The sequence below is a fragment of the Marmota flaviventris genome, chromosome 5 (genome assembly GCF_047511675.1).
Source record: "Marmota flaviventris isolate mMarFla1 chromosome 5, mMarFla1.hap1, whole genome shotgun sequence".
In the NCBI taxonomy this organism is placed as follows: domain Eukaryota; kingdom Metazoa; phylum Chordata; class Mammalia; order Rodentia; family Sciuridae; genus Marmota; species Marmota flaviventris.
In genome coordinates this window covers 36,285,765-36,310,413 of record NC_092502.1, presented here as the reverse complement: position 1 = coordinate 36,310,413, position 24,649 = coordinate 36,285,765, and the positions used below count along the sequence as shown (strand labels likewise).

The 24,649-nt window shown below is 39.0% G+C and overlaps 1 protein-coding gene across 2 annotated transcripts in view; it reads right to left on the bottom strand.

Annotated features, from left to right (window-relative positions):
* Positions 1–19,684, bottom strand: part of Mapk9 (mitogen-activated protein kinase 9) — a 50,540-nt gene extending 30,856 nt beyond the window's left edge. For both annotated transcript variants that reach the window (XM_027953332.3, XM_071612142.1), the window contains exons 1-2: positions 19,470–19,684; positions 8,780–8,950 (exon numbers count right to left, since the gene is read on the bottom strand). In XM_027953332.3, coding sequence (XP_027809133.1) covers positions 8,780–8,901 — 122 coding nt within the window. In that variant the 5' untranslated portion in view covers positions 8,902–8,950; positions 19,470–19,684. The remainder of the gene's footprint in view (positions 1–8,779; positions 8,951–19,469) is intronic.
* Between the last annotated feature and the right edge of the window lie 4,965 nt (positions 19,685–24,649).

Sequence of the window (24,649 nt, the reverse complement as noted above, 5' to 3'; positions counted from 1 at the left end):
ATTAATCTATTTATGTTCATTTATATCAAAATATTTATCAGATTCAACAATTTGAAAACAGACACATCTTGGTTTTAAAAGTTTTGTCCAAAATTTCAGTTAGACAGGAGTTATGAGTTAAATCTGCCTTCTCCTGTATAACATGGTGACTACAGTTAATAACATGGTATAGTCTTGAAAATTGCTGAGAATAGATTTAAAGCATTCTCACTACAAAAATTGAAGTTTGTGAAGTAATACATATGTAAATTAGCTCAATTTAGCTATTCATTATGTATGCACATTTAAAAACCACATGCTCTACACGATAAACATATACTTTTTGTCAGTTAAAAACATTTTGTCCAAAATGAGCCAAATGGGCCTATTTTAAGCATCTGAGTAGACACATGCTTCTTCATTCCTGGCTCTGACTCCAGAAGCAATGACTTCCAAGTATTTCTGGTTTGGGTTCTTGTGATCACTTTTTAGCTTCAGAAAAAAAATATTTTTAATCACTATTTATTCATTTACCAACTTTAGAAAGTAACTATTTGCTACCTATTAATAAAAACTAAGGATTTAGCCATGTACTTGAAATTCCTAACACCTCCCAGTTTTGATCTTATGTTAATTTTAGGGTTTTTTTTTTTTTTTGGTTGCCTTTATATCTTTAAATAATATGCCTAAACTTCTTGTTCCATCAGTTTTCAAAGGTACTTCTGGACTTCCAAGTATGTGAAATGAGACAATTTTATTGCATCCCCTATCTCCTTTCTTTTACTCTCTACCATCCTCCTTTTTCTTCCAAAATTCAGTCATAAATGGTTAAGCTTACTAACATATTTATTTTATATTTAAGCTAAGTATTCTGTGTTTCCTCCTTAGGATGTGTTTAAATGAAAACCAATACACTGAATGTGAACAAGTAAATATTACTAGTTATAGAGCTGGGATCACATTTCATTTTCTAAATATCACATGACCTTTGCTGCCACTCACCATACATGCATCTTGGAGCTTCTTTTAAAGCCTACTACATAGCTATTAACCTGGGATTTCTGTTCACTGCCTCTTTTGTTTCTCATGTTACACGTTATGACATTGTCTTTCTTATTAGAGTCCATCCTCAAGGAATTTCCCCAGAAAAAGTACGTAGAAGAGAAAGAGCCTTACTTTGCCCTCATCTTGCATTGATAATTTTCCTTCTAAGTTAAAAATCAATTTTCTCTCAGAACTTGAAGGCCATTGCTTCACTGATTTCCATCTTTGAGTACTGTTGGCAAGGAGGCAGTCTATCTGATATTTATTCCTGAATTTTGTGTTTTGTTCTTCAGATCAATGATTTATCATAAAGAGCCATGTTCAATCAGCTGCTCAAAGTTCTCCTCACACAACCCTTCCAACTGTTATCCTTCCTGTCCACCAAAGACAAGAACTACTTCTGGCTTTTATGGTAATCACTTCTTTGCTTTCACTTGCTAAACACACTTCCTTAAGGCCCCATAGTTTATTTTTGTCTGGTTTTTGAAATCTATATATGATTTCTTTTGTTCAACATTGTATTTATGAGTTTCACCCATTATTCTGTATAGTTATAATTCATTCTGTCATTGTTATAATATTCATTTCATGACTATATCACCTAACATTGACAGATATTTTAGTTGCTTTTAGTCTTCAAGTAACTGTAATAAATATTGTCACAAACATTCTTTATTCAGGTCCAGGTTCCCTACGCATATATTTCTGATAAGTTAATAGCTAAGAGTGGGAATGAATATATTCTATTTTGGTATACATTTCCAAAGTTATTCTATTAATTTCTAGGTCTACCTGCACTAAACAAAAAGTTTACCTGTGGGAGCTGTATGTGAGCTGTTCTATATTCTCACCAATACTTGGTATTATCTACATTTTAATTTTTAACCATTGTGCTGACTGTACAGTGGTATTCATTATATAAATGAGAATACAACTTTAATTTGCATTGCCCTGATGAACAATGACATTAAGCATATTTTTTCTGTTTATCAGTTATTTGAATTTCCTCTTTTATGACAACATATTTTTTATTTGATTGTCTCTGATTATTTTATTGATTAGAGCTCTTTATATATTCGGAATAAGAGACTTTGGTCAGTCTATACTCATCCCTCAGTATCCATGGAAGATTGGACCTAGAACCCTCCACAGATACTCAAGTCCCTTACATAAAATGGTATGGTATTTGCATATATCCTATGTACATCCTTCCATATACTTTATCTCTATATTAATTATAATACCTAATATAATGTATATACTGTATAAATAGTTGTTATACTGTTTTGTTTAGGGAAAAATAACAGGGTAAGAAGTCTGTACGTGTTCAGTACAGATGGAATATTTTTTCAGAATATTTTCAATCTGCAGAACCTAGGGATATGAAAGGTAGACTGTATCTTCTTTTTTTGGAGGGGCAGGTACCAGGGATTGAACTCAGAGGCACTTGACCACTGAGCCACATCCCCAGCCGTATTTTGTATTTTATTTTGAGACAGGGTCTCACTGAGTTGCTTAGAACCTTCCCGTTGCTGAGCCTGGCTTTGAACTTGTGATCCTCCTGCTAAGCCTCCTGAGCCGCTGGGATTACAGGCATGAGCCACCATGCCTGCTCAGACTGTATCTTCTTATGCTTACGCTTGTTTTTCTAGTTTCTTAATTTTAATTTTAATATAAATTTATGAATCTTTTATGATGAATGCTTTTTATATCTTGTTTAAAGATGTCTTTTACCCCAAAGATCATGAAAAAAATCCTCCTATATTAAATTTAAATAGCTTTAATACTTTTTCTTTCACATTCAGAGCAATTCAACGGAGATTGAATTTTGTATATAATGTGAGGTTGGGGTCAAATTTCACTTTTTTCCATGTAAATATTAATATGCCCATTTACTGAAAAGACTATCCTTTCCCCAATGCTTGGTAAGACCACTACTATAATAAATCATAAGCCCATCTGTGTATTATTCTGTTTCTAGGTTCTTTATGGTATTCCACTGCTCTGTTGTCTCACCTTGTATCCACATCACACCATCAAATCACCACAGTTTCCTAGTTAGTCTTTGTATCTGTAAGAGTCTTTCCCCCTTTTTCTTAAAGGGTATTTTGATCATTCTTGAAACTTTAATTTTACATGTAATTGTTAGAATCATCTTATTAATTTCATTTTTTAAGAAAAGGCTATTTAGATGTAGGTTATAATCAGTCTACAGACAAGTTTGAAAACTGATACCTTAATTTATTCATTATATAATTCATAAACATGATATATTCCACCATTGTTTATTTCTTCTAATATATTTTAGCTTTTGTAGAGGTCTTTCCCATTTTTTTTTATGATTTTTCACCTACAAATGTAATAAGAAAAAATGTTATCCTATTTTAAATGGTATCCTTTTCGAACTTTCATTTTCTTTTTTTTTTTCCTTCTGTTTTTCGTCTTGTTTTTTTAAGATGGGATCTCATTACATTGATTGCCCAGGCTTCTTAAAAGAGCCCTTTAAAAACAGAGTTTACACTGGCTGGTGGAAAGCAGGGAAGTAAGAGATATGCTTCATAGGAAGTACTAGTCATGCCATTGCTGACTTGAAGATAAAGCGGGGGTCAATTGAGAAGGAAAATACGCAGCCTCTAGGAGCAATGAATGACCTCTGGTTGAAAGAACAGGATTGGGGACCTCAGACCTAGAGTAGTAAGGAACTAGAGTCTTTCAACAACTGAAATAAACTTGGAAAAAGACTTTTCCCTAGAGTCTCTATGTAAGAGCCCAGCCCAGGCAACATCTTGGTTTCAGCCTTCAAGTGAGATGCTGAGCCAAGACTACAGGCAAGCTGGCTCAGATTTCTAACCTAAAGAACCATGAGATAATAAATATGGGCTGTTTTAAGTCATTAATCTTGTGGTAATTTATTATTCAGTAACAAAAAATTAATATATTCTCTCTTTTATAGTTTTCCTACTCTTTTTGTCTCTCCAGGCTTTATTCTAGAAAATTTTTGCTGATATATCTTCTAGGTAACTAATTCTTCCTTCAGTTATATCTAATATGTTGTTAAATTTACTCATTAAATTCTTAATTCAGTTATTATAGTTCTAAGTTCTAGAATTTCCATTTAGTTCTCTTTTTAAAGTCCTCATTTAAAAAAAAGTCCTCATTTCTATACCTAAAATTTTAATCTTGCCTTTTATTACCTTGAACATACATATCATCATAATTACTTTAAAATGTGACTATAATAATACCAATACCTCTTGTGAATCTGTTTCTGTTGGATCTTGTCTTATTGCCTTGTATGTTTAGTTATTTTTTATTGTGTGCTAGATCTTGCTTTGTAAAAACTGTTACCTAGAAATATTGATACCTAGCACAATGCTAACTTCCTCCAGAAAGAATTTATATTTACTTCTGATAAGCATATGGGGACACTAACAATTTAGGTTCACTTCTGTAGAAGTTCAGCAAATGAGATGTGCCTCCATGGACTTACCTCTCTCTCTGGTTTCTTTACTTCTAGGATGTAACTCTTGGTCCCAATACAAAGCAAAGGAAATTTGCTAGGTTCTGTTAGAAAGCCCTGAACTCTAATCCCTATCTCTTAGCCATAAGACAGTCCAAAGCACTAGTCAAATATTTCATCTGCCCCTTTTAGAATTTAAATGTCCCCAAGGGAAAGACAACCTCAAATGTTGGGCTCCCCACACTGGGCTTCTGTCTTTCTCTGGATCCCAATTTAATAATTCTTCACTAACTTATAAGCTCTCTAGGGACAAATGCTGAGCATGGGGAAAGCGGTGGAAATATTGTGAGCACAACTATTTCACAGACATATTTTTTATTAATATCCCTAATTTTAGCCACTTGTTTCATTTTCTATACTTGTCATCTCTATATTCACAGCCTCTTGGGGATCTATTAAAGAAAGATTGTCTTTCTTATTACAAATGACTAACTTATTTATTCTCACTTCCTCTGCTGTTTTATCTTATCAAGATTCCAACAACTTTAAATATTTCAGAAATTTTTTAAAACCTTAATTCACTGATATTGCCATGGTTCTTTTTTTTGTGTTTCATTACCATCTTAAACAAGAAATTCCAAACTGTCATTTGAAAGGTGAACATATTAAGACCCATGAAGACAGGTGGGTTGCCCAAGGTCACAGAGCACTAGAGCAGTGAAGATAGGAAGTGGATTTAGAACCTATGCCTTCTAAGTCACAGCTATTTTGTGCCTCATACCAAATGTCTCTTTTATCATGGAAATTTTGTTGTGAATATTTGTTTATAAATACACACACTATACATATATACACATACACACTAATAGAGAAAAATAAAACAATTTAAGAGCAGGCCAATGTTCATTATTATACAAAATTGGAGGAAGAAGGGAGTAAAAGATATACCAATTATTTCACACTATGGTTATAACTGTTAATGACCTTTGTACTGCCAGACCTAATAATAAACACTTAAAAAAAGCTAAATATTTCATAGAACTTTCAAAATATAAAAAACTTTTCCTATTCTGGTAGAACAATTTAATATTTTAGAAGGAGAAAGAAAAGGTGTATGTTTGTTTTCTGCACTCTTCCAATTAATTAATATTACTATATAACTTAGTTGAAATAAGTATTTTAAAATGATAAACATTTAAAAATTTATTTCCTAATAAATTTTACCAACACCATCTAATGAATAAAACATAGAAACAAATCAACAAAAACTTTAAAAACAATTCAAAACTAGGGGTTGAGGACTAGGGGAATAGATAAATGGTAGAGTGCTTGCCTAGCATGCACAAGGCCCTGAGTTCTTTCCCCAGCACTGTAAAACAAAACAAAACAAAACAAATTTAGGCATCAGAATATTTTATTCTTGTTCCAATCCTCCCATTTAATTGTACGCAAGCCAACAATCTGTCCTTTGGTTTATGTGTATACCTGTCCCTATGTCTTTACAATGCTCTAATTTAATAAAGACTAACAAGTTTTATAAACTATACACTCCTGTTACATTTTATTTTTCAAAACTGCAAATGCACAGTCCTCTGTATTAGTTTCCTAATGCTATTATAATGAATTACCACCAAGTATTGGTTTAAAACAATAGACATTTATTGTCTTACAGTTCTGGAGGTCAGAAGTCCAAAATGGATCTTACGGGACCAAAATAAAGGAGTCAGTAGAACTTTACTTTTTTTCTATCTTTTAGAGGCTTCCAATATTCTTTGCTTCCTGGTTTTACACTATTACAAACTCTGCTTTTGTTATCACATCTCCTTCTTTGACTAAGACCTCTGGTTTCCTTTTTGTAAAGACCCTTTTAATTATATTGTGTCTACCAGAATAACTGAGGCTAATTCTTCAACTTCAAGATCATTAATTTAATCAAATCTTCAGAGTTCCTTCTGTTGTATGAAGTAATATATAGATAGGGTCCAGGGATTAGGATGTGAACATTGGGTGGAGGGCATTACTGACAAAAGAAAGTTTTAGATCATCAATTAACAGTAAACTGACAATATTTTAATAAGCAATATGATAGAATTCATTTCCTGGGATGGAACCTATTGTTTTATTAGCTTATTTGAGCAAAAGCAAGTTTGTTGTTTGTTTGCTTAGACAGTAATATGCCATTACCAGATTATTTCCCCTCTCTTATGTGGTATCTATAGATTGGTACAAGGGAAAAGGGGGACAAAGAAAGCTAAAATCACTTCTAAAGTTTTTATTTTCCCAAATTAGAACATAAGATGAGAAGATACCATAAAACTGAATATTGGTTATAGCTATAAAATTAAAACTGTTTTTAAATGTAATAGCTGTCCTATAGAGATAAATATAATTATCTGAGAATTTTCATGTAGGTATTTAATAAATATGTATTTACTCATTATTGCTAAGATCAGTGGTTCAAATTTAACAATAATTCTTATCTCGCTGTAAGCAACAAGGTCCCAAATTACCAACAACTGGGTTTTGGTCCCAGGCCTATCACTAATACCCTGTTAGACAGGAAGAAGTCAATGAGTCTTCCTAGTCCTATACCATTTGTTTAGTGAGGGTTATGGCAGCACTCACAGTGATTAGATAAAATATACTATTCACATTACTACTAAACCTTCAAAACTAAGTAAATGACAAGCCTATAGGGATAAATGAAGCCCATATTTAAAATAACTGTCTGTCTAAAAGCCACAAAGTGAACTCCCTGAAGATCTTTGATATGTCCTGCTTCTATATCCTTCCCTCCCTCCTCTCTCTATTGCCAAATTATCTGTGTCAAACTACCATTTAATTCTCAATAAGAAATAACTATAAATCAAAAGAATGTTTTATTGTTCATAACTTTTTATTAACATCAATTTTTTTCTAATTTGAACAACCCACTGATTTTAAATCTTCTCCTGGCACAAAGAATTTAGGTATGGATTAAGCATCCCTAATGTGACAAGCTCCAAATGATGCTCAAACAATTTTAGATTTTGGAGTATTTCAGATTCAGATTTTTTTTTTTTTAATTAGGGATGCTAAATTGGTTAAGTCTATACAAATATTCCAAAATCTGGGGGAAAAATCTGAAATCAAAATACTTCTGCTCCCAAGAATTTCAGATAAAGGATACCCATCCCATACCAATAAAGCATGTTGTCAGTAAGAAGTCAACATCAGCACTATTTTATATATAAACTGGGCATTCCCTCCAAACCCCTCTCCCTCATTAGTTTCTCTTTCAAATTCTGGACTGCAACTCTCTTAGCTCTAAGGGCCTTCAACCACCTAGGCATAAAAGAACAACTGATTTTCCTGATCACATACTCTCTAACAGAGGATCAGTTAAAAATTGGTAAGGAAGTTTCTCTAAGCTCTGCTTCTCTACATGAAAAGATAAACTCCTCTACCACCCAAAGAAATTCTTTTATCTTTAATACCCTTTGCCTACTAGCTATAAACATTACAGTTTCTTTTAGAGACAAAAATAATCTTGTTTTTATTGACCAGAAAGAGGGGGGAAAAAGTTTTGCCCAGAAAAATAAGGGATAAAATGTTTGGGAGGTGCTGATAACTATAGTCTAGAAAACACGTGAAAAACTTTACCTTTAGCTGGCCAGTGATGTCGCAGCAGCTGACTGTCTTACCATGCAAGAGACTAAGGTTCAGGGTCAGACTAACGGTTCTGACGTCCTGGGCTGGACACATAGTTGAAGAGAGACACCAAGGAAGAGACGGCCAGCCCAACCCCTCACACAGCATCCCTTCCTGGTTAATCCATGGTGTGATAATGACACTGACTGGCCTCATCCTGCCAATGAATGGCAAGGCACTGCAATGATGGCGCCTAGAAATGAATAGGAGTGATTGGGAATAAAAGGGGGAGGGGGGGGGAAAAGGTGGCCATGATGAAGAAATGAATAAAACTCCAAATTTCTGTTACACTGTCATACCTATTACTCTGATATCATAATGACAAGGAAAATGAAAAACAAAACAAAACCAAAAGAAAAAAAAAGAAATAAACAAACGAAGCAAAAGAAAAATTGCTACCTATTAATGCAGCATTCTAAGAATTTGGGTTTGTTCCTACAACCTGACTACATAATAACTTATTGCAAGAAGTTGAGTCAATTTAGCTCATAAACCTATAACAGAGTATTTCTTTTATCATTTAGTGTTTCTAAATTCTGATGATTTATTTTTACTTTTTATTAGAGCAAAAACTCAATCGACACTATTAAAACAGATCAGACTTACCAAACAATTCCTTGGGCTCCAGAGCCAATTGGTTTCAACTGCTGATAACGTTTTAGGACAGTGAAAGTTGAGTCTGCCACTTGCACACTGTAAAACTGACTATCACATTTACTGTCACTCATGATGTAGTGTCATACAATATTCTGAAGAGCTGGTACTGTTGTCAAATTCCTTAAAAGAGAAACAGAATGAATATGCATTCTTACTGAATTATACTTACACAGCTCACTTAATAGTATTTCAAATATACTGGGATATAAGACAATGTGGCTGTTAAGTTGATAAAATGAGTTGACCAAGTTTTAAACCTAAGAAAGACACAAAAATGCAGATATAAATGCATAGACATTTCAGTGGAACAAGATCATTATGAAAGGAATTTTGAGGCCCAATGGAACAAAATCTTAAGGGTCTGCTTTAAAAAATAACCACTTTTGAGAAGATTTATGTATTATCACCAGCAATGGTAAAACTACTACACTACTAAATGCTTCTCATCAGTTTGCTTTTTGTGAGACAAGTTTATGCTTAGCAGTCTCAACCACAAATGAGGGCATTATTTCAAAATGATAGCTTCTAGAATTCCTAAAGAAAAGCAAATGGCCCAGTCTTCCACTACAGATCCAACACAAAGTGATAAACCGGAAAGCAAGATTCATGTTAAATGATGGGTTGTTGGAGGCCTAGTAACATGGGTAATCATGGATGAGCCTCTGTTTTATGATGCTGGCCTGCAACCCCTGTACCTACAAACTATGCCTTACCCTACAGCAGAAAATATCAACACTACAAAGTTTATTCACATATGTATGAATATAAATTGGCAACTGCAGAAAGTAGATTTTTTGTGCTTTAGGCAGTGATGAGATTTCTACTCTGTAGGAATCTAGCTGATTTTATACAGAAAACAAGCAAACATTTACTTGGTTTCCTAGTTCTTGTCTGATGACACTTACTAAAAAGTCAGTAAGTTATTTGTCTTTTTAATTTAAAAGCCAGCAATAAAATCATATAGATGGGCTGGGGATGTGGCTCAAGCGGTAGTGTGCTTGCCTGGCACGCGTAGGGCGCTGGGTTCGATCCTCAGCACCACATAAAAATAAAATAAAGATATTGTGTTCATTGAAAACTAAAAAATAAATATTAAAAAAATTCTCTCTCTTTAAAAAAATCATATAGATAACCATCCCATATTGCTTAAAAACAGATTTTTTTTCTACAGCTTCATCAAATCCCTGCCTTTTGTTCTATCATTTAACATTTAACATCTACTCAATCAGTTTTTTGAGGAATGATTTGTATTTCAATATAATGATATCTAGGATTGCCATGAAACATAGAAATAAATTGATTAATAACAACCTCAACAAAGATGTGAAGTGAAATCAATAGTTTTTCCAACTGACCATTGCCCCATGTTTTTCCTCATTATTCTTTTTTTTAATACTTATTTTTTTTAGTTGGACACAATATCTTTATTCATTTATTTTTATGAGAATCAAACCCAGGGCCTTGCATGTGCTGGGCGAGCACTCTACCACTGAGCCACAACCCCAGCCCCAATTACTCTGACCAGCCATTCCTGCTAAGAGTCATTAGTACAGCTGGCTAGATGGGCCTCCGGGGCCATTTGCACTAGATGTTAGACAAACATGATGGCTCACATGGACCCTCCCCTGCCTCTAGCAGGATCATCATTCCAACTTATACTGGAGCAACCTAAAGCTTCATGATCTAGAACAACTGCCAAGGCCACACTTCTGTGTGGAAGGGACTCAGGAACAGTCCCAGGCCAAAAGGTCACCGTACCTCATGCTCCAAGAGGGTAGGCATAGGTCTATCTGCTCACCATGGCATCTCATACTCCAAGGACAGGTCAGGGAGGGCCTGCCAATGGGACACTGAGTGTTCAACAAACCTTCACTGATCTGACCCACATTACAACATTTAATGATTCCCTATAATTCTGTTTCATATTACTGACATCTGAATGAATATCCTTTTCTACAGATTAACAAAAGGCTGAAAGAATTTAACTCAATATTTAGGGGGTGTCTTTGTACATAAAGTGGTAAGTATCACAGAAATACACCATGAGTAGTTTTGAACCAGTCTTGAAGTAGCATATAATTCATTATTGATGGGAGAAGTATGAGGATCAAGTCCATATGTTATCTATATTCTAACACAAGTTACTATGAGGTAATGGCCATAAGAAAGATGTAAACAAAGGCAAAAAGCAGAAGAGATCCTACATAATGGCAGGGCTGCTGAAGACAAGGAAGTTTCATGGAGGAGGCAGAATCCACCTTAGACTGTTTTGGTAGGGGTAGACAGTAGAGGCACAGAACTCAAATTGTCTAAATATGGCAAAATTTTCAGCTTGGCTAGCAAGGTACAAGTGCTAAGGATTAAAGAGACTCAGCAAAAGGACAGATACCCACTGCAGCCTGCTCTGTTGGGGGCAGCCATTCCTTTGTCATATTGTAAATACACCAGTGATACTGGTTATTCACAAAACATTTACCCATGCAAATGAGATCCCATGCCATAACAATGCCTGTCCTCAGTGAACTTATAAAGCATGTGCTGTAAGTACACTCAGAAAGAGACCTAATACAAGAAGGGTCCTAAACCCAGAATGACAGGGAAGATTTTGGAGTGTGGGGAGAAATAGCACCTACAGAGAGAGTGAGATAAGTCATTTGAGATCTAGTTTGCTGTATAATGGGGAAATGATGACAAAGAAAAAATGAGGTCAAATCAACAAAGGTCATATAAGCTTGGTCCTGAGGGGTGTGTCAAAGCACCAGACATGATCAACCTTGCTTTTCAGATAGGTTATATGGGAAGATGAGAAGGGGATGGATTAGAGTAGGTAGGACCAGAGATAAAAACCAGATAAAAATGACAGGACAGCAGCACATAGGATGAGGAGAAAATGTATGATTTTGAAAAAGTTTACGTTGCTGACCTGGAGATGAGAAAAAATGAGGGTAAAGCATAAAAGACATGCAGAGCTGGTGAGTTCAATTTTGGGAAACTGTGAAATGCTAAGGCACAAGCAGCACAACTGTGGCACAGGCCACTGATATACGCTAGAATCCATCCTGTCCCTACTGAGCTGCTCAAGTAGAAACAACAGCTGGCAGCTTTCCTGGAAGCCAGGAATGGCCAGATGAACAACTTTTGGCCTTTGAGGTGTGAACAGAAGTGATGTGTGCAACTTCCAGATCATGTTTTTTTGTTGTTTGGCTTTTATTTTATTTTGTTTTATAGAAAGCTGCTCACTCTCCAATCTTTTCTGTCACAGACCTACAAGTGGAAGTTACACACGAGATGGAAGAGTTGTATTCCTGAATGACCTTGAACACAGAGCCACCTTCCATTCTGGACCACCTGTTTATGTTGAGGCTGGGACAAATCAATCTCAACATTGTTGAACAACTTTTGAACTCTCTTCTACATTTACTTGCTACTCATATTCTTACTAGTACCTATATTGTACTAGGTTAGTTTCTTTGAATTTGGGGAGAATATCCAATCATACTAGGATCTATAATTATTAATATGATTTCATCTCAAGATTTAAAATAATTCGAAAATTAAAGTGCCCTTCACTTTCAATAAGTGCCCTTATTAAGCAAAAAAAAAAAAAAAAAAAAAGTCACGTAAGAGAGAAATTGTCAAAGCTCCTTTCTCTGTCACTTTTGGGCTTCATGAGAGCAAGAGAAAGAAACTCAAGACAACCTGAGAAAGGCACACAATTTAGCTATTAATGAATCTATACTGTTGAGATTGTACTTCAATGAACTGAAGTATCAACTGGGGCTCAGAAAAAGTTTTACAAGTTGGGAAGTACAAGAATTCTTCCTGCAACTACATTAGTATCACACTAAAATCTATATGCACTACCTCTACTTCCCACACCAGTGGGTCCTGGTTCTTCACCTGGGTTCCCATGCTGTGTTGCTATAGCCACTATCATCAGTCCAACAAGGTCCTGCATCCATACTACTTCTGTATTTGGTAGCACCCACCAGCCTGGATTATAACAACTTTTGTAGATCTGCTTCTTCCCCTAGGCTGTGAGCTCCTCAATGGTAGGGAAGAAGGGGCTGGTGGTATAGTACAGCAGTAAGGTACTTGCCTATCAAGTACAAGACCCTGGATTCTATCCCCAGTACCACCCCCATCAAAAAAAAAAAAAAAAAAAAAAAAAGAGCAGGAGGGAAAGGAGTAAACAAGGGTATAGAGATAAAAGTAAAAGAAGGCTTCATGGAGGAGGCAAGACCTGACCTGTTCAAAGTATCAACCAGGACATGAGAATGTGGATACTTTCAATACATGCTATTGAGAGCTATAAATTGGTAAATACTTTTTTTTTTGAGGGAAAACAAGTATCATAACTACAATTCTATAATGTATCTAACAAATATATGTGTAAGAGTATTCAAAGATATATGTGCACGATGTTTGTAGCATTTCTTGTGATAGGCAAAAAAACTACGAATACCTTAATGTACACAGAGGATTGAATTATTAATATTACAGCATAAAGTGCTATTAAAGCCATTAAATAGAAGCAGGACTTAATATGTATTGATATGGAAAGATGTCTAAGATATAGAAAAGAAATAAAGCGAATTGAAGAGTATACATAGCAAATGCCAATCTATGTACACGTACACACCTACACACCTACACACACAGACACACGATGTAAACAAGTACAGAGAAACTGTAAGAAATGAGAAAATTTCCCTTTCTGGTCTTTTTTATTTTTGGAATCATGCACATATTTCACATTTTAAAAACCTGATTAAAGAAGAAATTTTAAATGAAAATCTAAAAAATGATCCTTCTGATACCCAAGGGTTTAAGGCAGATGAAGCTAGAAAAGGGAGAGTGGGCCAGGCTCTAAGGGACACATTGATAAGTGCTCTAACAACATATGAGGGTAATACTACTCCTATTGTATAAATGAGGAAACTGGAGTTTGGAGACAGGAAGAGAGTAATTCCCAGTACAATCCAGATTTGAACTGGTGTGTGTTTGACCACATATTCATTTTCTTCCCAACATACTACTCTAATATTTCTGATTTTATTTACAAAGTAGTCATGTGTCCAAGGGCTAGTCAGGACTAGGCCAGAAAAATTACAGTCCTTCTCATGTTATCATATTGCTTTCCCTACACCAAAACATTTTTTCTTTTACTGATAAAGATGACTCAGTGATCCACACTCAAACCTTTTAATCACACTACAGCTTCAGAACACTCAAGACATGCACCATATAAATGAACCGACCTGCTGCGGTTAACAGATTCTCATAATCATCCTCTTTGTTTCAATACTTCCTCCTGAATTTTTCATTATCAAACTGTTTTTTGGTGTCCTATTTTAATTCTTATGAAAAAAAACAGCTTTGTAAAATAAACTTCTTTCTTCTTAGTGCTAAGGATCAAACTCAGGGCTTCACATGTGCTAACCAAGTACTGTACCACCGAACTACACTCCCAGCCCAAACTCACTTTGATAATCAATAACCTTATAGCTTTGCAGAGCCATCCTCTGAACATCAGTTCTTAAGTGACAATATATACTACAATGTAGAATAACAACTAGTATTTGGTTATCACTTCACTAAACTATTGGATCCTAAGAATACAGGAGGCTTCTACCATCCCTGCTTTCAGGCACCTGGGCCCATCCATTCTCCTCCTCTTCAGCCTCCACTCGCAGCTGTGGGGTAGGCCTTCTTATTACTCTCTGAATCCAGAAATATCAGAAGCACTATGTAAGCCTCCATTTGGGCTACTTTCAAACCACTGCACACAAGACATTTTAGAGAGATCTGTCCACCTGAGAACCTGTACATAAATACTCATGTACTATTTGTAACAGATTCAAAGTGAAATAATCCAATTGTCCTTCAACTGGTGAATGGTTAAATGATTGTGTATCTGTATCACGGAATACTCCTCAGCACGGAAAAGAACCAAACTACTAACATAATTCAGGTGAACCTCAAAGACATTATACAGTTGGCCCTCCATAACCTCTACATCTGAGGATTAAACCAACCATGGATTTAGAAAGGATTTCAGATGATTCATGGGTACTAAGATACAATTAAAAAGGGGGAAAAAGTTCTGGTGTGCTATTGTTATATATAGCAGGGTGACTATAGATAACAATAATGTGCTACACATTTCAAAAAGCTGAAAAGATTTTGAAATTTTTTACTATAAAGAATGATAAATGTTTGAAGTGATAGAATGTCTGACCTGATTTAAATATTATATGATATATAAATGTATCAAAACATTACATGGTACCCCTACTAATATGCACAATTTTATGTTTAATATATCAGTTCAAATAATTTTAAATTTAAAAAGAAGACATCTGGGGAAAACTGCATCTATACTGAGCATGTAAAGTACTGACATTTTCTTCTTGTCATTATTCCCTAAATTACACAACAACTATTCATACAGTATTGACATTGTATTAGGTAATATAAATCATTTAGAGATGACTTAAAGTATATGAGAGAGTTTGCATAGGTTATATGCAAATACTATACCATTTTATAAGGGTCTTGAGCATCCATGGATTTTGGTATCCATAGGAGAGAACTAGAACCAATTCCCCAAGGGTACTAAGGACTTAGTTAAAAAAAAATTGCAAAAGGTCACATTCTATATAATTTCATATATATTCTTGAAATTACAAAATTATAGAGATGTAGAAAATATTAGTGACTGTCAGGGTTTTAGATGGTGGGGGCAAGGTAGGTAATAAGGGGTAGCACAAAGAGATCTTTGCGATGATAAAATAGTTCTATATCTTTATTGTGGCAGTGGTAGTAGTTCTACAAATCTCCATATGTGATAAAATAATAGCGAACTGTACATATACACCATACTAATGCCAATTTCCTTGTTCCTTGATAATGTACTATTGTTATGTAAATATACAATCACTGGAGAAGACTGGGTGACAGGTACTCGGGTCTTTGCAACTTCTTATGGGTATACAATTATTGCACAATAAGGAATTTATAAAAGTGACAAGTGATCTTACACTTGTCCCTGAGCGCTGATTTCTAGAAAATATGCAGTAATCACAGCATTTCCTGTTTGAATTTCTTTAATAGTAACTTTTGAGAGTAAGATTCAAAACCTTAGTAGGAGATAGAAAGCATTCTGATCCACTTTTGGGCAAACTAACTAGGATAAGCATACACACCTATTGCACACCTGCAGGCCTATGCCCCAACAACTTCATCTGCTTGAAATGACTTCCCTCCTGCTTCTGTTCTTCTCCTTCAAAATCTAGTTAGAGCATCTTCTTCTTCTTCCTCAGCTTTCCTCTACAGCCTTTCCTTTCAAACTGTGCTGGGCCTGCCCCCATTTTTGCCATCACAACTTGTCTTTATTTAAAAATATTTTACCTTGTAAATCTACCTCCAACTCTACTCTGAGCTTTTTAATGGTAGAAAATATGTCTGACTTACTTCTCAATCTCCTACTAATTACATAGTGGGTGCCCAGTTAATGTTTATTAAGGTGAAACCAATTGGGAGAATAAATATGGTAGAGTAGTGTGGAGCAGTGGTTAGGATCTGGAGTCTGGAGTCAGACTCCCAGTGGGTCAGCCACTTAGCTGGGTGACCTGGGGCAAATGACAGTAGTCATCTGCAAAACAGAGATGAACACCGAATCTCGGGGTGCTTCTAGATGGGAAAGTGCAGGCCACCCAAGATGGTGACATTGACAAGTACACCCTGAATCTTAATGAACCAACTACTAATTTTCAGGAAATACAGAGAAAAGCATTAAGTTACATTGCAGAGATGTAGTCAGTAAAACCCCAACTGTGGAAATGATACAGAAAAACCCATGTACATCAACAAGTAAACTCCAAGGGAAACTAAAAAGAAAATAGAGGGGGAAATCTATATGTTAAAAAAAAGTAAGGACATATCAACCAATCACAGCATAACCTGGATCTGCCTTCAAATGATTAAACTATAGAATTCATGATTCAATCAAAAATTTGAATACTAACTGGTTATTTGATTATATGAATGAATTACTGCATGTTCAAGTTTAAAAGGTCCTTATCTTTTGGAGACATATACTAAAAAATTCACGGATGAAGTTAGGCAATATTTAGGATTTGCTTGAAAATAATGAGTGGAATAAATATGTAAGTGAATAAGGTTTGAAATGAAACAAGATTAATGTTTTATCTTGTACATCATGAAAACAATTAGCTTAATATTAATCACTCTGTATAACATTTTACTTGGAAAATTTTATTTTAAATAGACAAATTCAAGTGTATTTTCAAACCTTTATTTAGGGGAGCAAATAAACACATTTTAATCTGTTAACAAATTATTATAAAGTACTGCCCACCTCAGATTTAAATTCTCTGAGAAAAATCAAAGCTTTCCAGAGACTATGCCAAAAAAGGATTATTTCTAACCTCACAGGATTCTTCTGGAAGAGGAAAAAAAGGTTAAAAGGAGGAAAACATTTAAATAGACTGGACTTTATTTTTCCAGAACAAATTAAAAGCCAAACAAAAATATTCAGAGGAGCTAAGGACCCAGGAAAGAATGTTGAACTGGGGGAAAATCTGGGTTCAAATTCCACTTACCAGCCACTTGCTATGAAGCAGACTGCAAAATGCTGTGAGCCTCCACTTCCTCATCTGTAAAAATGAGTTTCACAGCCGCTACTCACAGGGTTCCAGTAACAATCAAATGAGTACCTAAGCTGGTACCTGGGCAAACAGGGCCTAGTTCCCCTGGCCTTAGGCTACTTTTCCAGATCTTCACAGCTCCTCCCTCCCACACAATCTGTCCTGGAGGTTGACAATCTTGCAACTAAGGTTGAATGAGGTCTGCATTTAGCTTGGCTCACAGAATTTTTATGAAAATTTTTAATTATATATTGCCAACATTTAAAACCCAGGAAAGTACATAAACAAATTTGGAGTTCTGACTTGTAAAAAATTGCTACAAGAAAATTGCTAGTTCTCCAGGATCCCCACTACTCCAAGATCTTACACTTGTCCCTGAGGGCTGATTCTTAGCTCCACAGAGGACTAAAGTCCTTCCTTCCTTTTGCCCTTTCACACTTCTGTGCCTCTCCCTGTCTAGAAAAATTCTGATCACCATTAATGGCCCACCAGCAACACCTGTCACCTCCTCCACATTTCCATGGCACAGAAACTCCTCTACAGCAGGCATAATACCCTGTCCTGGAAACAGTCTTCTCTCTGGGTTCCTGGGCCCTCTGGGGGAAGGGACCCTGTTGCTATCTCCTTTGTGTCCCTAGGGCCTAGCAAAAACCATGACCTAGATAATGCAGAATTCAGTAGATGTCTCTCCAATGTGTAGAAAGAAACCAGAGCTGAACTCTTACAAAAATGTAAGATTTATATCACAGCTTGTTCTGACAGCCACCAAATAAAGGGGTCAAGGATATTAAAACATTTCACAAATGAGAACAAGTTTCCATCTGCTTACAAGTTTCAACATAGAAGTCACTAAATGTACAGATAAAGCAGAAACAACAGGCAGGCAGGGACATTCCTTACATCATTCATTGAACTGATACTACTAAATACTTACTGTGTGTTTCCTAAGCACTGCATAAATCAGGCAACTACCTGTTTTCATAAAGCTACAGAAAATAAACAGCCAAATAAACAAAGAAGTGTCAAACCAGAGTTAAGTGCCAGAAACAAAATGAAATAAAGTAATGGAATAGAATGACTAAGGGAAGAAAGAGAATGGTCAAGGCAGGCCTTACCAAAAATGAGACATCTGACCAGAGGAAGGAGCAGTAAGAGCCATCTGTGTAAAAATGCCAGGGACAACTATAAAACAAGGGAACGAGCAGGTGCAAAGGTCCTGAGGTAAATGGATTTGGCATGTTCAAGGCAGGTGAGATGGGTGAGCTAGAAGACCAGAGTTCTGGTGTTGTGGGTGGTGGGGGGGAAGTGGTAGAGGAGGTGGGCAGGGCTCACTTTGGCTTTGCTGGGAACTGTGCAATGACAAGGCATTGGAGGTGTGCAGGAAGTGGGATTGGGGGAGGCCTCTGGGCTGACTGGGAGAAGGTTCCTACCACACTCACAACCCCAAGGGGCAATACTCCGCCCAGTTTTCTACAAATGTGCACCGACTCCTGCCCCAGACGCTTTCATACAGTCATACAGACCGACAACTGTGCCCCCAAAAGTAGACACTGCCCCCACTCTCCTGAGGGCAAAACCGAGGACAGCGAGTGTTAGTCCCTTAGCCAAGGTCGCAGGCACCAGACTCGGAGCTCCTAACATCCGGCATGGGTGCGCAGCTGTGTGCCCCACAACCCGGAGGGCTGGTGCCCACAGAAACCCCTCGGGCAGGTCTGCTGGGGTCAGGCCGGAAAGCGGACCCAAAGCCCCGGACTGCTGACAGCCGGACGGGAGGGGGCAACTGCGGCATCCCGGAGGACAGGGGCGGCGGCTGTGGCCGACAGCGCCCGGCAGACCCCTGCCCACCCCTGCCCGGCGGTCCCGCGCCCACCCCGCAGACCTGGGCCGCGCGGTTTTCCCGCCGCCCCTCCCCAGAGGGGCCCGGCCCATGCAGCCCCCGCCAGGCCTAGACCGCCCGCCAGGCTCACCTCGCCTCCCCGCCGCCGCCAGGGAGAGAGGGCAAGCCCGCAGACTGTCGGCGCAGCACACTAGCCGCTCCCGGCTCTGCTGCCCGGGGGCTCGGCCCGCCGCCCCGCCCCGCTCTGCTCCGCCCCGTCGCCGCCGCAGTGGCTGTGAGGGGCGCCGGGGCGCTTCGACCCTTCCGGTCCGGCTCCCTTCTCCTCCGCTGCTGCCGCCGCGGCCGCGGCGCTCTGCCTGAACGACCCGCGGGCCCACCAATCAGCACGCAGAGTGTCGGACAGGCGCGGCCAATCGTGCCAAGGGGGCGGGTCGCTGTCGGAGATAAGGGAGGGACCAGGAGCTGTGTAGCCCCCCCCCCCCCCCCGCAGGCCTGGTCCTGGGTCGGGTGGGAGCGGCGCCCCCTAGGTGGCTCAGCCCAGCGGGCCGTCTGGCTACTGCGCTCGGGTCTGCGCTGTGAGCGCAGCGGGATGGAGACCTCTGCACGGCTTGGCCCGCCTGCCTAGCCCGCCCTCGAAAAGGGGGGAGGTGGCTGGACGCGGAGTGGGTGGACCTAGGGGACCCAGAGCCTGCGAGGGCCGGACCGGCGAGGGTGGACACCTCACAGCTGTGGGGTCCGAGGGGGAAGTAGGGCCTCGGGGCTGCAGGTGCAGGGTCTTAGCGGCGAGGCGGCTTGGAAAAGGACCCGGGCCCGCCAGTTTCAGAAACAGCCCAAAGCGAAGGGAAGGGAGGCTGGGGCCTCGGCTGCTAGGAACCCGCGGTGTAATGGACCCGGGAGGTGGAGGCAAAGGCGGCGAGGGAGGAGGGAGGAGGAGCGTAGGGTCTCTGGACTCTTGCTGGCTGCGGCTGGGGACGCTGCGCTTGCCACACCGAATCGGTTTGTAGGGGTGCGGCCAGAAGTCTGGCTACTGCAGGGAGGGAGGAGTGAGGAGAGATGACCATGATCCCGATGAGTCGGTGACGGGGAAGGGAGAGAACTCTTGGTGACAGGAGTCAGGCCTCTGTAGGTAGAGAAGGGGTTTGAGCAGTGCTGAGGAACTGCTAGGGACTGGGGTCCTTTGACAGTGAGCTGCTTCTGAGGCAGCTTCCGCAGCCCTTGGCCCTCACATTGGGTTCCAGCAGGCCCAGGTTCGTATAAAAGGTTGGGGGAACACGCAAAGTTTGAGGTGTTGACAGATCTGAATTTGGATAGTAAAGTTAGAAGTGAGGCAAGGAAGCTTAGAGATTATGGATGGGGAGAGACTATGGGAGTTGGGCTTTGGGGACTGGAGGACTAGGAGGCAGTGTTTGAAAAGGTAATTCTGGAGGTAGAGTAGCGGTCACAGGACGCCACCAAGTAACCAGGGCAGATGGGGAGGTCAAGGAGCTGTGGTATGAAAGGTGGCGGCAGAATTTGGGGAGGGCTGCAAGCTCCTGACCCAGGTTCCTGAGCCAGACTGGTGGAAGCACCAAGGCCTCAGAGGAGGAGTGGGGTAGAGGAAGGGACTCTGCCATGATCTCCCCATTTAGCCACTCCACCTTGGCCACCAGAGGGAGTTTTCTAAAATTGAGTATTGCTCATCCCTGCTTAAAATTATTACAGCTCCTAAGTGTAGGCCGTGTTGAAAAAGGTGTATGGTGGACTGGTGCCCATACCTGTTCTCACTTCAGCCTTACCTGCCACCTTGGGTGCACAAGAGAAAACACTACCAACAATTACCATTATGGGAAACTAGTAAAAAGCCTTTGGTTTCACTAAGGAGCATCATGAATTATTCCCCTCAGATTAGGAAGGGGCCATCAGTTCTCAGACAAAGCTGATTTTATAACACCCTATGCAAGGTAAATAACCCCAAATCACTATATATACATTCATACCTAGACATATGTCATGCTGGTTTTCTATAAGCATTGTTTTATTTCAGAGATGCTGCTTTTTTTTTTTTTTTCTGTTTATGAAATATGATGAATGCAGAGCCTGAAGTGACATGGCAGAGAGAGGAGTTGACAATGCCTTGGAAAAGCACAAAAAATCCTGGTCAAGGCCTATAAGTGAGAATATCCTGCCAAAAGTGTGATGTGAACCAAATGGGATACATGTACACAAATGACATCTGATCATGCCTGCCAGATAGGAAAAAGCAGTTGAGGGAGTACTCCTGGGAAGGAGGAAGCCCCAGCTGAGACTGGAAAACCAGTAGGAAAGTGCTGGGCCAATGGCTTAGGCAAGGAGGACTGTATGCTGTGTTCAACGGACCACAAGTCATTGGATTTGCTGGAGAGAAATGAGAGGGGACTGAGGAGATAAGAGCCTTTGAGATGTCCTGGCACTGTTGCCTTGTGGCACAAGGGCTGGTGTCAGCTCACTGATATGCTTTTTCCTAATGGGTTGGAACACACACACACACACACACACACACACACGTGTGTGTGTGTGTATATATATATATATATATATATATATATATACACCTCTCTTCCTAACTTGATATCTGGCATTTTCCAGAATGCCATACAAATGGAATCATGAAGGATGTAGTCTTATGCTTGGCTTCTTTCACTTAGCATCATGTTTTTGATACTTGCACATGTTGCACATTTATCAGCAGATCAGTCCCTTTTATTGCCTGATATAATGACTACAGCAGGCCACCTTGAAATTTTGGGGTGATGGATATGATACACTCTATACTGTAATTGTAGTGGTCATATGACTATATTTGTCAAAACTCAGAATTATGCACCTACAAAAGGGTGACTTTTAATAATGTAAATTGCACTTAAATGAGCTTGACATAAAGGAAAAAGAATGAAAGTTGAAATTCTCAAGTCTTAGTGAAAGGTGGGACATGGGGGCAAGAAGCCAGAGGAAACTTTAGTTCCTGACTTGAGATTTTCGGAGTGGAGCTCTTTGCCTTGGGCCAAAATGTTTTTGCAAAGTAGATACACCATTTTGCTTTCTCACCAAAAGCACATGAGAGTTCCAATTGCTCCGTGTTTTATAACCAACACTTGACACTATTCTTAAGTATAGACATCATAGTGGGCATATAGTGATAGCTCATTGCAAATTAATTTTTTATTAATTTCCTCCCTACCTAGAGCAAAACCCTTTCTAGTCTGCTTCTCAGCTACCTGACTGTCTCTACCCCTTTTTCCCTGTACTTACCTTCGGCTCTGTGGTCCTTGGCTAGGTTCCTTCTCTGATGAAAGTCACCTCCTGTTCTCTCCTTCCAAAATCCTTAGCTTCCTTTGGCTTCCTTTCAGTCTCTCCTTCCCTTGTCTTGACTCTCAGCTCTGGCCACTCCTCAGTGCCACAGCTGAAATTTCACAATCAGTAGAGCAAAAAGACAACAAGATGGACAAATAGAAAAAGTAAGAAATGCAGAGGCCAATCCATCAATTTAATCTCTGAATAATATGCATTCCAGAAAGACAGAGAAACAGAGACAGTAGTCAGCAACCAAAATAACTGAAGATTTTCCAGAATCTATGGGCATAAGTTACCAGGCTGAAGTCAACACCAAATGAAGAGACCCAAGATACCACATTGTAATATCTCAGAACACAGGAATAAAAGAAGACAATAAGAATGTCACCTACAAAGACTTATCTTGCATATTCACTGCCCCATGCTATTTATCCAGGAATCCATGGTAGCTTTTATAGGAGAGTGGCATTAGAAACCAAAATCCAAACTTTGGGTATGCTTGCTGCTACTCAGATGTCATTGCTTCTAGGCCACCTCAGCTGAGAGAGCAGGGACATACTCATGTGTATTGAATACTTTTTAAATGAATAGATCTTGTCTTAAGGATGTGATTTTTTTTTTCTGAACAGCACAGGTTTTATTTTTTTTCAAAATTTCCTTCTCCATATAGTCTCTACTTCTTTCTTTATTTATTTACACCAGTGGAAAAATGAACCCCAGACTGGCCTCTAATTTGCAATCCTCCTGCCTCAACCTCCCAAGTAGGATTGAACTCAGGGGCACTCGATCACTGAGCCCCAGCCCCAGCCCTGTTTTGTATTTTATTTAGAGACAGGGTCTCGTTGAGTTGTTTAGCACCTTGCTTTTGCTGAAGATCCTCCTGTTTCAGCCTCCTGAGCCCCTGGGATTACAGATGTGTGCTACTGCGCCTGGTGTCTGCTCAGATTTTAGGTGGGCAAATCAGAAGTTCTGAGTATATAATAGGCCTGTTGATACCAAGATGCACTGCTTGGAAATCTGGGAAAGTTCTAGGGGGTGCAGGGTGTCATGTCACATCAGAGAAACTTTGGACTCAATAGCAACAGTGGGACCTAGATGGTAGAGCATTACCTTTAAAATTCTGAACAAGAAATTTTTTTCTAACCTTGAATTCTGCACTTGGGTAAACCCTCAATTGAGTATGAATAATAAAGTTAGTTCCAGACCTGTAAGTGCTCAGAAAATTTACCTCTTGCTATGGGTGAATGTTTGTGTCTCCTTTACTTCCAAATTCGTATGTTGAAATCCTATCCTCCAGTGCGATGGTATCAGAAGTGGAGTCTTTAGGGAATGGATTAGTGCTCTTAAATAGAAGCCCCAGGGATATCCCCGTGTTAGACAGTTTTTCATCACTCTTACTAAAATATCTGGCAAGAACAACTTAGAGGAGAAAGATTTTATTTGGGACCCATGGTTTCAGAGGTTCAGTTCATGGTTGGCTAACTTCATTGTTCTTGGCCTTAGGCAAGGCAGAACACCATGGCAGAAGGGTGTGGCAGAGGAGAGCTGCTCCGCTTACAACAACCAGCAAGCAGGGAGAGAGCACAAAGAGCCAGGGATAAGATATATGATCCCCAAGGGCATGACCCCCATTATCTCCAACCCCTACCCCTGCCCATGGTTACATGGATTTCCATCCAGTATCCATTCAAATTATTAATCCATCAAGTGGATTAACCCACTGATTAGATTACAGCTCTCATATCATTTTACCTCTGAACATTCCTGCATTTTCTAACATGGTCTTTTTTGGGGGCAACACCTCACATACAAACCATATTGCTTCCTTATCCCTCCTGCCATATGAGAACACGAAGAGAAGACTTCCATGTATGAACCAGGAAGTGACCCCCCACCAGACACCAAATCTGAAGGTGCCTTGATCTTGGACTTCCCAGCCTCCAGAACAGTGAAAAATAAATTTTTAATATTTATGTTACCTAGTTAGTGATATTACATTTT